We start from the raw sequence: 13457 nt of genomic DNA, 5'->3' as shown, positions 1-13457 counted from the left end.
GCAGCGTTGCCTACAGCTTGGCAGCAGTATCCCGGCTGCCCGTAGAAAGGCTGTTCACTTGGACTGCATACTTCATTAAAATGTCTTTACATCCGTGCATCAGAAATGCTAATGTTAACAGTTGTTAAATAAAAACATCTGCGTGGTTTTGGGCCTTCTTGTGACTTCGTTCCCTCCCTCTCACCTCTTTATATTTTCCCACCATCTTTCTCTTCACTTTTTCACCTCTTCCTTTTTTAGTTTAGTGGTTTTCATAAAATCCTTTTTAATGGCCCATGGAAACATGCCATATACTGCATTTAAAGTTATAATATACAGTACGCCATGGGAGGCAGCGATGCGAGTGAGGCGTGTTTGTTTGTAACAGAACTGGGCTTTGCTATGCTGGACTCTATTTCTGTTCAATTTGACTGTATGTCCTGTATGTATTTTGCATGTTTTGGGGTGTGTTCTAGTGAAATTTATCATAAAATAAAGCTTGAAATTACCTTCCACACAAGACGTTTCCGTTGATTTAGTCCTGCTACACAGTAGCTTATGCAATAACAGAAACAATCATTAACAGAGGAAATTGTCCCACCCAACAAATGCAACAAAAATAACACAAAAGCAAGGGAGCTGTCAATCAGTTATAGTGTAATCTATGGACTATGGACCTCAAATATGATTTTTTAAACATAGACGTGCATCAGTAGATTATGTAACAAAATCACAGTACATTTATGGCTATCTAAACACAAGATTTAATTTGAGTTTACGACAAACTAGCAACGCTTATTCACATTCTGTTCTTTTTGTCTATTTCTTAGTGTCTCCTCCTGATTCCCTTGTCCTCTCTGCTTTATTATTAAGGATTGTGGAATTACATTGAATTCATCCATGCTTCAGTGTAACCCCTGGTTCCTGTCTTTCTCTGTCTGTCTTCTAGGCCTTGGACGGCAGAATCTATGAGCACGTCAAAGACTACCTGGTGGCACTTTGTCGCACTGAGCTTGAGGCCTCCCAGGCTACACACAACACGTATCAGTTCCTTTTGGACAAATCCACCAGGGTGAGTCAGACAATACAAAAATATGCTTTTTGAATCTGTGGTAAGACATTTCTATGGAACCCACTGAAAGTGTTTTGACATTCAGCAGTCTTTTTCTTTCTGTTATTTTCTTTCTTTAATTTCTTTGTGTCTGTCTGCAGTTTAGTGGTTTGCACAGCCACCTCACAAGCAGATCTTCAGTTCTGTTGCAGAAGTAGGCACGAATCATTTTGGGGTTGTGTCAGGAAGGAAATCTGGTGTAAAAATCTGTCAAATCAAAGATAGAGCTACCTTCTGTTGTGACCCTGTGTGAATAAGGGAGCAGCTGTGTGTACCTTTTGTGTGGCATGATGAGGTTTCTATTCTACTTTAACTGTGCAAGAAAGACACAACACAGTGACTGTTTTTGATTAACGCAGCATGTAGTCACAGGCAAATTGTGAAATGTTAACTTCAGGACCCGAACGCATTATCAGGGGTTATTTTGCATGTTGCCATTTTACTGAATGTCACTGTATTTCAGGATTGTTTGCTCACCACATCGCTTCTAGCTGCTTCCTGTGTGGGACAGTTTCTCACTGGTTTCGGGTCTCATCCTAAACTACACTCACACTAGCTTTGGTTTGAATGTTATGTCTTCAGAAACTCGACTTAACTTCTGAACCATATCCCTCTTGGACCGAAAAATTAATCCCTCTAAAGTCAAAATATGAACCCACAAATGTATGCATGAATATGAAACACTCACCCACTGTGGGCTTCAGATGCGGCAGTGGGAAAAAAAATTGTCGTTTGCATCCTCGAAGGGAGCAGAAGCCTCTTCACACATGAAGTTCAACAGACTCTTGTATTGTCGGGTTTACACAGCACCAAACTTGCATGCAAAATGTACTGGATTAAAGATCTCCTTAACGCTTTCTTTCAGATAATGCAGGAGTACAACCAGCAGTTGTTCATGCAAGAGAATCCGGTGTTTCACAAAGCGCACGACTTCCAGTTCCAGCCCAGTGAATGTGACACGGTGAGACTCGCACAACTACACACAGATCTCCTGGATTAATACTCATGTATCACTAGTACTTAGATTGTTTGTACATAAACCTGTTCACAGCAGGACTGTCACTCCACTTCACTTGCTGACTCACACACACACATACATACACACATACGCACAAACTCCCACACACAGACAGCAGCCAGCCATGTGGGCTTTCCTTTCATCCTGTGTTTTCTGTCCTCTCTAATATCTTATGTGTATAAAATGTTGCTTAAATCCTTAAGTTGAGTGATGAAACAGAATTCATTTACCGCAGTTCTGATTTAGAGAGTCACATTAAAACATCTGGGCCTGAGAGACCTGCCAAGTTAAAAATCCGTGAGCCAAAGCTGTGATCGTCCTTTTTTCTCTTGAGATATCTTTGGGCCTTTTGTTCCCAGACTTTGGGGATTTCTTTATGTTAACAGTTTCAGATGGAGTTGCCCAGTTAACTAATGTCTGCTGACAACGTGAAAGATGCATGAATCGGCTCTGTGTTCAGATGTTGCGTGTCCGTTGGGAGCGTATCTTTCTAGCCTGGGATTTTTTTTTGTCATTTACGCAAGCTAATTTAATCATTTAAATTCAATTGGTTGCTGAATGCTACAAATATTTTAAATTGTTGTCAAGTGATCACGGTCTGTGTGATCGGAATGGAGCAGTGGGAATCATGCTGTCTCCTCTCTTCTCCTCTTCGGGGACTTGTTAAGTCTTTCTGGCTAAAAAAAGAAATTGCTCTCACTGGACACTGTTTCTAATACCTTTCTAGAGTAGTATCCTTCTCTCCTGTGTCTGAGTCATATTGTGCACTCTCCTTTCTCTACATTTCTCTTTCTCTCTCTGGGTTCTGCCAGTTTCTCCTTGCCTCTGATCTTTTGCCTTGTTTCAAGTGTTCTAACAGTTTTCTCTGTAACAATGTTCTCTTCCTTCTTTGTGTCTTCCTGTTCCTGTTCAAGCTTTGCTAACAGTTTTTCCCTAAACTTTTTTTCCACTAATCGCTCCTTGTGTTTGTCTGTCTGTGTGCTTGCACTGCTGCTCTTTGGGTGTGTGGTCTGCGGATGCCTGGATGTCTATTTGTGTGTGTGTGTGTGTGTGTGTGTGTGTGCGCCAGACTCTGAGCTCGGTGCAGCAGTTGGTGGACATTGAACCGTCGCCGGTCAGTGCCATGAGAATGACCCTGGCACAGGTAGTCTTAACTGTTGTCAGCATTCCTATCATATTTCTCAGACCATGGCTTATCTGCTTCATTCATACATTCTGTTTAAACTGACTGCATCATTTACTGTAAGAAGCTTTCAGTCGGCCATGAGCCAAACAAAGCGTAATAATGCAGTTTAACTTAACACCTCAGGCTGTGATTGATGTTTCAGCATGGCTCTGGAAAAATCTGAAACCTCATACACTCACAGGCTACTTTATTAGTTATACCTTGCTAGTACTGGATAATCAATCTCCTGTTTCACCACATCAAGTGCTCTATTGGATTGCAATCTGGTGACTGTGGAGTCCATTTGAGTACAGAGAACTCACCAGTTCTGTTCAAGAAACAAGTTTGATATTATTTGAGCTTTGTGACATGGTGCGTTATCCTACTGGAAGCAACAATACACAGTTAGGCTGAGGAATTCAAACAATGATCAGCTGGTACTGAGTGTGCCAAGAAAATATTGCCCACACTAACAGTTCATATAAGACAGAATGGATCCATGCTGTCATGTTGTTTACACCAAATTCTGCAATCTGACTGTTGCAGCAGAAATCACGAGCATACCAAGTTTTTCCAGACTTCTATTGTCCAATTTTGGTGAGTCTGAGCCTCAGTTTTCTGTTTATAACGAGCAGGAGTGGCACCTGTTATGGCCTTCTGCTGGTGCAGCTCATGTGCTTTGAGGTTCATACGTGAGTTAAAGCAGTCTAGCCATTCTCCTCTGACCTCTGGCATCAAAAGGCATTTTCTCCCAGAGAACCGCAGCTCACTGGATATTTTCTCTTTTTTGGACAATTCTCTGTAAACCTTAGAGATGGTGGTGTGGGAAAATCCCAGCAGATCAGCAGTTTCTGAAACACTCAGACGAGCCAGTCAGGGACCAACAACCACGCTATGCTCAAATCAGCTTCAGCCGGTCATTTTGACTATGTCTTCATGGCTACATGACTTAGCTGTTGCCATGTGATTGGTTAATTAGATATTTTTGTTAATAAACAGTTAAATAGGTGTACCTAATAAAGTGGCTGGTGAGTGTGTGTTCATAGGCACCCAACAGAGAAACCTTTTTAACCCACAAAAAAGACTTTGCCCTCACTGGTAGCAATCTTTCAATTTAAGTTATATTCCCTAGATTTCTAGCGCATGCTCGGAATGACCTGTTATAGTGAGAAAAAAAAGACAGAAAAATACTTGATTTTTCATAGTTATGCAGACTATTTACGAATGTTGTCACTATGGATCTCCTTGCCTGTGATTATGATGCTTTTGATGATACTTTACATTATAATTTTCTTTAAAAACAACTGTAGTGTCAGTGAGCTGACACTTTTTCGACTCAGTGACATGACAAATCAATGTTAACACACATTAAATTAAACTTTGCTGAACTAGACGCCCAAGTATGACATGCTCTGTTTGGCAGGGACTTCTTCTGTGATCTAACTTTGATTGACAGGCAGACAGTTAGTCAGCTAGAATAACCTTTATATTCCAAGTATCTTGGAGAGCAGTGTGGGCCCATCCCTCTTTTAAACAGAAATTGTGCTCTAACCAGTTGGAGCACCAAGACTTCATACAGCATGGCGGTGAGGGTGAGCAGCTGAGGATGGGCTCAAATCTGACAGCACACTATGTAGTGATAAAACCCAGAGCTCTTTTGTTATTACTGGAAAAGAGTCATGTCTTGTTAATAGTCATTAACACATCATTGTGCTTTATAAATGATCTGTTTTTATATGGCTCTCAGCTTTGTGGCTTAGGGAGGAGGTTGTTGATTTTGGCCTACAGCAGTCAGCACTTTAACCACAGACAATAAAACAATAGCGTATGGTTTGTTTGTTTTTTAGGTTCGATTTTCTCTTTTTACTGAAATACAGCGGAGGTTAAAGAACTTTCACTGCCTGACTTTTTATGGCCATCTGTCACCGTAACAAGACCGTGAGACACTCTGGGATAACCACACAAGTGGCTGCAGATAGGATTATGACATCATCCACATAGTTGGCGTGAGAACTAAAAATAAACATGACAAATATGTGGGAGTTTCTGAATTACATGTTAAGATTTTATCTGCTCAATGCGACTTTGCTTTTGTGCACCAATAGAATAATCAAACCAGAGAATAGAGCAGCAGCTGATGAAATTTTCTTATTTCATATCTAAAAAGGCCACAGTTCACCTGATTGTTACAACTATTCCACCTGACATAAACCTCACAACGACAGCTGACTACACTGAGGCGGTTCAGCCATTACAGGTCTATTTAAAGAAGTTCTTTATGTTTCCTGCATTTTCTAGTTGCTTCATCATAATCAAGCAATGAAGGCACACTTGCTCGATAGCTGAATACCTTTGGTGGCTTTGGCTTCTCATGACCATTGTCATGACTCATCTGATGCCGTAACCTTATGTCATCTTTTAAAATATCACCATACTGTCATCAACATCCTGAAAGCTGATGTGTCATAGTTTAGTGTAATTTTCCTTTACAAATTTGTTATGGGTTCAAGATGTAATCACTGGAAATTGAATGTGTCCTGATTTCCATTCAAAATCATGCTACGTATATCTTACATGATGATTATTGAATTCTTTGTGTCTGCATGTGTAAGATAAGCCCATAAAACATAAAATATGAAATAATACTAAAGCTAACACTGCATTAAATTTACATGTTGTGAATGTAGACATCATATTGTGGTTTACAAGCAACTCTGTAGTTGTACACATACATTTTCTCTGTGCTATTTTAGGAGAACTCAATTCATTCTTTCGCTTTTAACACGCATAAAAAAGCATAATCATAGGCAGGTATTTGCTGCAGTCTGAATGCACCGCTGCTGCTCTAATGCAAGTTGTGTAGAAACACTGGAGTCCTAGGCACCCAGTTCTTTAAAACTCCATTAAAACACTTCACATAGAAATACTGCTGCCTTGGCTAATTTGTGATACATGTGCTGTTCAGCATGATGAATTTTATTAGTTAAGACAGCGATATGTTTCTAAAAACTGTAGAACAAGAGCAAGAGCCCTATTCAGAGAAAAACCTGTGCAAATGCATTAAATCATAAGTCCTAGACCCTTTCTGACATTTTTTTTCTTATAATAATATGTGTCTAAGACAAGAAATGTGTTCAGAATGAGTGAATAACCTGCAAGAAGACTGTATCTAAATGTGTCTGCCTCTTTAAGTCTGAAAAAGGTTTAGATTTTGATGATGACACCATTTTCCCTTATATGTCAGGTCAGTTGTTTATAGTTGTGCCTATTATGGCACCTACAGTCATTGCTAATGTTGTTATTTTCCAATTTATTAAATGATTTAATAAAATAATATTTCACCTTTGTCCATAAAGACATTTAGAGTGCAGGTTGATTGATCTGTTTGGGTGTAACGAGATAATCAGTGTGCAACAGGAAGATACAAAAGTGATGCAGAAAGTCACATGACTCACATGAGCACTAGAATTTATTTGCAGTATGAACAGTCATGTGAAAGGGAGTGGATCTTTTTTTATTTCAAAGATTTTATGTATTATGACATCATAATAAATAATCTGATCCTTACCAGGTTCTAAAATTATTTAAATACAATACCTCAGATGAGTACTCGCCCTCATTCATCAGCTTGTAGATCCACCTTTTTCAGCAATAACTTGAAGTAGTCATTTTCTGCATGCCATTTATCAGTCTCTCCTGTCACTGTGGAGGAACTTTGCAGGTATTTGCACATATCTCTTTCATCATTGTCCTGTTGTATGGCCCCATTTCAGCCAAATGTAGTAAGCTACTAGACAGATGGGCTCAGATTTGACTCTAGAGCACTTTGGTATACAGAGGAATTCATTATCGACTAAGTGCCCAGGACCTGTGGCTACAACACAAGCCCAAATCTTCACTCCTTCACCACCGTGGTGGACAGTGGGTATGAGGTTTGTGCTGTTATGCTGTGTTTGGTTTCATGCTTGGTGTGCATTATGGCCAAACATCACCACTTTGGTCTTCGTCCCAGAAGTCTTGTGGGTTGTTCAGATGCAGCTTTACAAACCCAAGCTGTGCTAACATGTTGTTTTTAGAGAGAAGAGACGTTTTCCTGGCAACCCTTCCAAAGTTATATTTGTTCACTTTTATTATTGTACTGTCATGAACTTTAACATTTAACATGCTAACTGAGGCCTGTAGTATCTGAGATGTAGCTCTTAGGGTTTTTTTGCAGTTACTTTGAGCATTGCACGGTCCGACCTCAGTGGGAATTTGCTAGGACATTCTAGCTGATTGAACTATCTTGAATCTTTTCCAGTTGTGAATAATCCTTTTCTCTGTATAATGATGGAATTGAAATTGTTAAAAAGTGACCATATACATGTTCTCAAAGAGATGGGGAGCAAGAATTGCTTCTTGAGGATCATTGCTGATGTTTTCCTCCTTGGCATCGTGTTACGCACACCGACAGAGTGACAAAACTTCTGCTCTTATAGATGTGCTTACATTTGCTAATGGTCGGATAATAATCTGCATTTAATTAGGAACTCCTGGCTGTTACTTAACCTCGTAACTCCTGTGGAAGCAGTAGGGGTGTACTTAGGTTTTCCACACTATTTCTACGTTTTCGGTTTAGCTTTGTCTTTCGAGATGTTTTGTGTTTCATCTGAGCTTGTATTTAAGACCTGGTAAGGATCAGATTTTTTTTTTTTACTGTCCACATAACTGTAGATGCTGGCAGACTATCTGAAATTCAAATTTAAGGAAATTGAGATGCAGGTTCGTGACATGTCATATTCGAGCCACTGTTCTAATCGAGTTTCCTGCCCTCTCCCTTAACTTGCTGCAATTCTCCTGTGCCTGAATGTAATTAAGCTGTAAATCTCCCATGTAATACACTTGGTTTCACACCTATACTTAGCCAGATTTATGCCCTATTGTTACAGAATCAGCACATAATTAATAGAGATGATGTGCATGAAAAGGTATAATTATAATATTGTGTACTTTAGCTGAGGCTAACAGACTTTTATTATCAGATTATGGGAACTCAAACCTCTCAGGTCTGTGCAAACACAGCACTGACGACGAATGTCTATACATGGAAGTCTTTGCAAGATATTTTGCATTGATTTCGATCTGAGTTATCACGAGGGAAGCTGGAGTGGGTCATTGTTAAATTACTAGAAAGTATCCTTTTTGTTTTTCAGCCCCTGCTATGATGCATTTATAATAGATAGAAATGAAAAGATCAAATCTGAGTCATATTTGTAAACAAGTAACCAAAAACAGTCTTTTTTTCAGGGTTTCTTTGGACCATGGCAGACAGCTGTATAATTTGATTACTGAGTCATGTTTTTTGGACCACAATAGCAAATAATTATGATTAAACTGAAAAATCTGGCTTTAAAAATGCAAATATGTTTCTATGAAATCAGCATCAATTGTTTAGAGAAGACTGAATCAAATTAAATGATGTTTTTGTTTTCTTTATTAAAATATTAAGAAATATTTCATCCAACATAGTTAATCTGGATATTGTGGGTGTGTTATTATCAGAATTTGATAGAGTGGCCAAAGAACCTCCCAGCTGTCACCAGATTTTCATTCACATACTGCTAAATGATGCATGATGGGCAGAAGTATGCAACATGACCTTTTCCCAGCGAATCCCCGCCCACTTCAAAGCAGTGACAAAGAACAGAAAGAGAGAAAAAAAATAGAAATCTTTCATGTGAAATAAGAAAAGCTCTTTGTTAAGCGCATGAGCTCCGGATTCACTTTGGCTGCATGGTTATAATTGATGTCATATGTTTAATTGGAAGGCCATGCAGATTCCTTGACTGACCCTGCGTGTTTTCTGTAGTATATATTTTTTAAAAAAAGCAACAAAATAAAGTCACATGCAAAAAGTGCTGTCAACACGCACCTCCTCTTCTCTCAATTTGTAGTACACAGAAAAAACACACACATGGTGTTTCACATGTGGTTTTAATAACAGCTTTTTGTTTCATAAGGTAACAACAGAGCATCGCAACACACACTGTATTAATTACTTGCTATGGAAACAATGTTGCTTTCTTTAGCTTAATTAACAGCCTCTGCGTATTGCACACCTTGAGCTGTTGTTTTTGACACTGTATTTTTGTGTGTTTGCCTGCTGCTGTGGCGTGTCTCTGTGCGGCTGTGTGTGGGATATTAGAGTCGTCAGCTGGAGTCGGAGTCGGGGACGACAGAGGAGCACAGTCTGAACAAGGAGGCCAGGAAATGGGCAACCAGGGTGGCCAGAGAGCACAAGAATATCATTCACTACAAGCGAGTAAGAGGGACACACACACACACATACAGACACGCTCACAAACATTTGTTGCACGTTTTAGAAATGCAACATGTGAATCTTAATCAGGTTAATTTTAAAGTGCACGCACATTCCTGTTCTAATCACGCTCTCTGTTTGTGTGTGTTGTTGTCAGTCTCTGGAGGAGTGTGAGAGCCACGGCTTGCCTCCCACAGAGCAGGGAAGATTAGATCTGGAGATGAAGATCGAAGACACCAAAGAAAACATGCGCAAAGCCGAGGTGTGTGACTCAGATCGTCAACGTTTACTGCTGTCTCAGGGTCTGTGTTTAAATATAACCCTGTGCGTATGGTGTTTGCACTTTGTTCCCATCTTCATGTAGCTCTCTTTCCCAGTGCTTTATTTTCATCTCGTAGTCTAAAGGCACGCAAGGTCAGGTGAAGTGAAAACACCAAAATGTGGGTGAATGTAGCGTGTCAGTTGTTCTATCCTGTCAAAACCTGGGCGCCGCATGGAGCTACAAGGATACAGAGAACAGATGAATAGATGATCCTTTTCCAACAAATGTTCAGAACACAAACTTTGGAAATACAGCGTGAATTTATTTGAGTACTTATTATGGAGCGGCCTGTCACAGAACGTTTTGCAGTATGTGCACTAATGCTGACACATAAAGGAACGAACAGGAAAAAAACGTTTCCAAGAGAGTCTGCCTTGGATAGCAACATGAGATTTATTTTTATAGAAGTAAGAAAAAAGAGAAGGAAAAAATCTGTGATGCGATATTGATATCAAAAATAAGCAGATGTTATTTTCTGTGTTATTACTGTTGTGTACGGGAAGCTTATTTTTCATTGTTTTAATAGGTCTCTAATGAATGGCTAATGTTTGTTGTTCTGAAACACCATGAAATCTGTGGTACACATTTACATAGAAGTACTTAATGTTGCATATCGTTGTAAACGAGTTGAAGTGCTGCCCACTCTTTGGGCCGATGTATTTTGAATTGAATGAAGAGTGAAATTGGCCGTATGCTCTCACTCTGCACACCCTCTTTGACGTAGCAGGGTATATTTTAACAAGCATGGCCCACGAGTTATCGTCACACTTTTGCCAACATAAGATGTGACAGATCATTTATGTTATTCACCTACACAAATCTGAAAAAACTAATTAATTACATCCTTGATGTATGTCATAGCTTACAGTTACATTTCTCTTAATATCCCACTGTTACTACATGCAGGTATAACGCATTGTAGGTTAAAAACAGCTGTAATGTTTTAGATTATTTTATTATATTATAATGAAAATGTTGATACAAGGTCAGATGATCACATATTTTTATTGTTTCTTTGACCACTTTCTCCTCAGGCTTTCAATCCACATGTACCTCTTTCTGTTTCCATCCTCCCACTCTTTTCCCTCTACACACCCTAGCCAGATACTTATTGATTGCGCATCGATTCCCACAGATTGAACCTGTCAACACTCAATGAGATCACTGCACCGTGCGCTATCCTTCTCAGCCTAATCCTCTCTGTTCGCTCCCAGAAGTCTATATTTCTATTCATTCTGCTTTTCAGCTTCATTGCATTTGGCTCATTCTCTATCTAACTTCCTCTTTGGCTCCACACTACCTTTGTTATCAGGCTTTTGCATATTTGGCACCCTCTGCTGTCAAGTTAAGAAACATTTGCTTTGTCGTCATGCATTCGAATAATTTAGCAGCTATCAGTAGCTTGTGATCTCACTTCCCTCAAAATAATTAGAGAATCTTTTCATAGCAAAGTGCAAACATGTGTCCACGTCACCTTTTTTTCTGTGCTTCATCCTCTGTCTTTCTCTCGTGCTTCCCTTTAATTTCTCTTCTAGACCAGCATTACCTTGACTAAGATGGTGAATATTTTATGAGCTCTTTGATACTAATGGCTTTATCACAGACCTCTTATCACAGATTTATAAAGGGAGTGAAAGCAGGGCAAAAGACATTATGTAGGTTTGATGGGAACATTAGCTGTATTTTTTGTATTATTGATGGGAGCATTATCTGTATTATCTGTGAATTAGCTCCATCTTCCTTCCATCAAGCCTTTTCCAGTAGCAATATCAATCACAAAGCCAAGCCAGGCCTATACATTAGTTACACTACCCAAAAATATTAAGGGAACACTTGGTCATCACAGTATAACAGGAAGTCGGTTAGACTTCCTACTTCATATCAGTGTGTCAGGATAGGAAGCATAAACTGGTGCAGGTGAGTGACAACAGGTGTGCTAGAGAGGCAACACTAAGACAACCCCTTATCCCCCCTCGACAGCCAACACAACAAACACTAGGCAGACTTTTGCAACAGCAGCTGGACTACTGAGCAGTTAATTCACAGGATACATGGGTTTTGAAAACAACTTCTCAGGGTTACAGGCTGTTGTTTCGCTTCAGGGCCACACCCTTTTCAGCAGCCAGTAGTGCAACCAGGTATACAGATGTCATTTGTGTGTGATTTCTGTGTTTCGTCTTTCGGGGACTGGTGTATCAGTTTACCCCCTTAAACCTCTCCCTCACCTTACAAGCCGCATGAGTTCAGTCCTGAGATTATTAAGTCTGTCAGGTATAATGATAATACCTTACCTTGATCTTTGGATTTGTGCCTCATCGTGCAACAAGGGTGAACAGGTAACAATCCAGTTTACCACCTCGAGGCCTTGGGGGGATGTTGGTCATTTGGGACAAAAGCTCCCTACGTCCAACACAGCAGACCAACTTCAACAAGTTGTCTCTAGATTCTGCATCCATGATGGGACGGTCAACTCGAGAGGGACTGGAATTCAGGCTCTGCTCGAGTCCTTTCAGCTCAGGGTAAGAGTGGCTGTTCAAATATGCCTGAAGCTGCTAGAGATGCTTACAGCAACCTTTGAAGCCTGGCCATCTGAGGGTTCATTTGGTAGCAGTATGGGTAAACCATGATGACCATATCAAGAGTTGGTCCCTTAGCACGCATTTTTGGGTAATGCAGTTTCCGCATGGTGCCAAGAGTTTGCTGCCCCCTAGAGGGAAATGGCTTGCAGCATGGGACCTGGCATTGGTCTTGCAGGACCTGGGCAGGTCACCTGTTACGCAGGTATATCCATGATGGAGAAGTTATTAAAAAGTGTTTTTCTTTTAGCAGCTGCAACAGTTAGCGAGCTCCATGTACTCTCTTTCAAACCTGTACTTTATGCTGGAAACTTGATGGCTCTGAAGTAATGCTGTGGCCAAATGTGGCTGTTCTACCCAAGATCTTGACATCCAGCCATACTAATGAAGCCATAGAACTTCAGGCGTGCGACCCTCCCCCCTTAGATCAGAGTGGAGGATGCAGTGGATTTTTTGTGTCTATAGATTAGGGAAACACAGAACTTTAGGCACTCAGAGCAGTTCTTTATTAGTTATAATAGGAAGAACACGGGAAAAGCTCTGTCCAAGCAGGGATTTTCCCACTGAGTTGTTGACACAGTAAAACGGGTGTACGAAGTAACAGGTGCACCTGTCCCTTCAGATGTTAGTTGTCAGTGTACCAGGGTTATGGCCACATGAGGCGTTCCACTAAGTGAAATCTATGCAGGGGCATCCTGGGCAGCGTCTTGCACGTCTAAATGTCATTAGCTTAGTAACTTAAGTTTTTTTGTGATGATAAGTTGTTCCCTTAAATATTTAAGTGCTGCATTTCTGAGGAATTTGTGTTTTTCTGGCTAAGCAGTCTCTACGTCATATCATAACAAGCAGACTATCTGGTATGCCTGCTTAAGCTTGCACGATTACAATCAGTCAGTAATCAAGACTGTTATTATTTACTGTAGTTAAAGCTGTGGTTTAAAGCCAGTGTTTACAGTTAAAACAACAACTGTTGAAATGCTTATTGAAT

The 13457-nt window shown here is 40.1% G+C and overlaps 1 protein-coding gene across 2 annotated transcripts in view; it reads left to right on the top strand.

Annotated features, from left to right (window-relative positions):
• fchsd2 (FCH and double SH3 domains 2) overlaps nucleotides 1–13457 on the top strand; it is a 75129-nt gene that overhangs the window by 41251 nt on the left and 20421 nt on the right. The window contains exons 9-13 of one of the 2 annotated variants that reach the window (XM_026191267.1): nucleotides 929–1051; nucleotides 1956–2051; nucleotides 3178–3252; nucleotides 9458–9574; nucleotides 9729–9833. In XM_026191267.1, coding sequence (XP_026047052.1) covers nucleotides 929–1051; nucleotides 1956–2051; nucleotides 3178–3252; nucleotides 9458–9574; nucleotides 9729–9833 — 516 coding nt within the window. The remainder of the gene's footprint in view (nucleotides 1–928; nucleotides 1052–1955; nucleotides 2052–3177; nucleotides 3253–9457; nucleotides 9575–9728; nucleotides 9834–13457) is intronic. The other variant, XM_026191269.1, reaches the window with a different exon arrangement.

The sequence above is a fragment of the Astatotilapia calliptera genome, chromosome 14 (assembly GCF_900246225.1).
Source record: "Astatotilapia calliptera chromosome 14, fAstCal1.2, whole genome shotgun sequence".
Taxonomy (NCBI): Eukaryota; Metazoa; Chordata; class Actinopteri; order Cichliformes; family Cichlidae; genus Astatotilapia; species Astatotilapia calliptera.
This window is presented reverse-complemented; position numbering and strand designations above follow the sequence as displayed.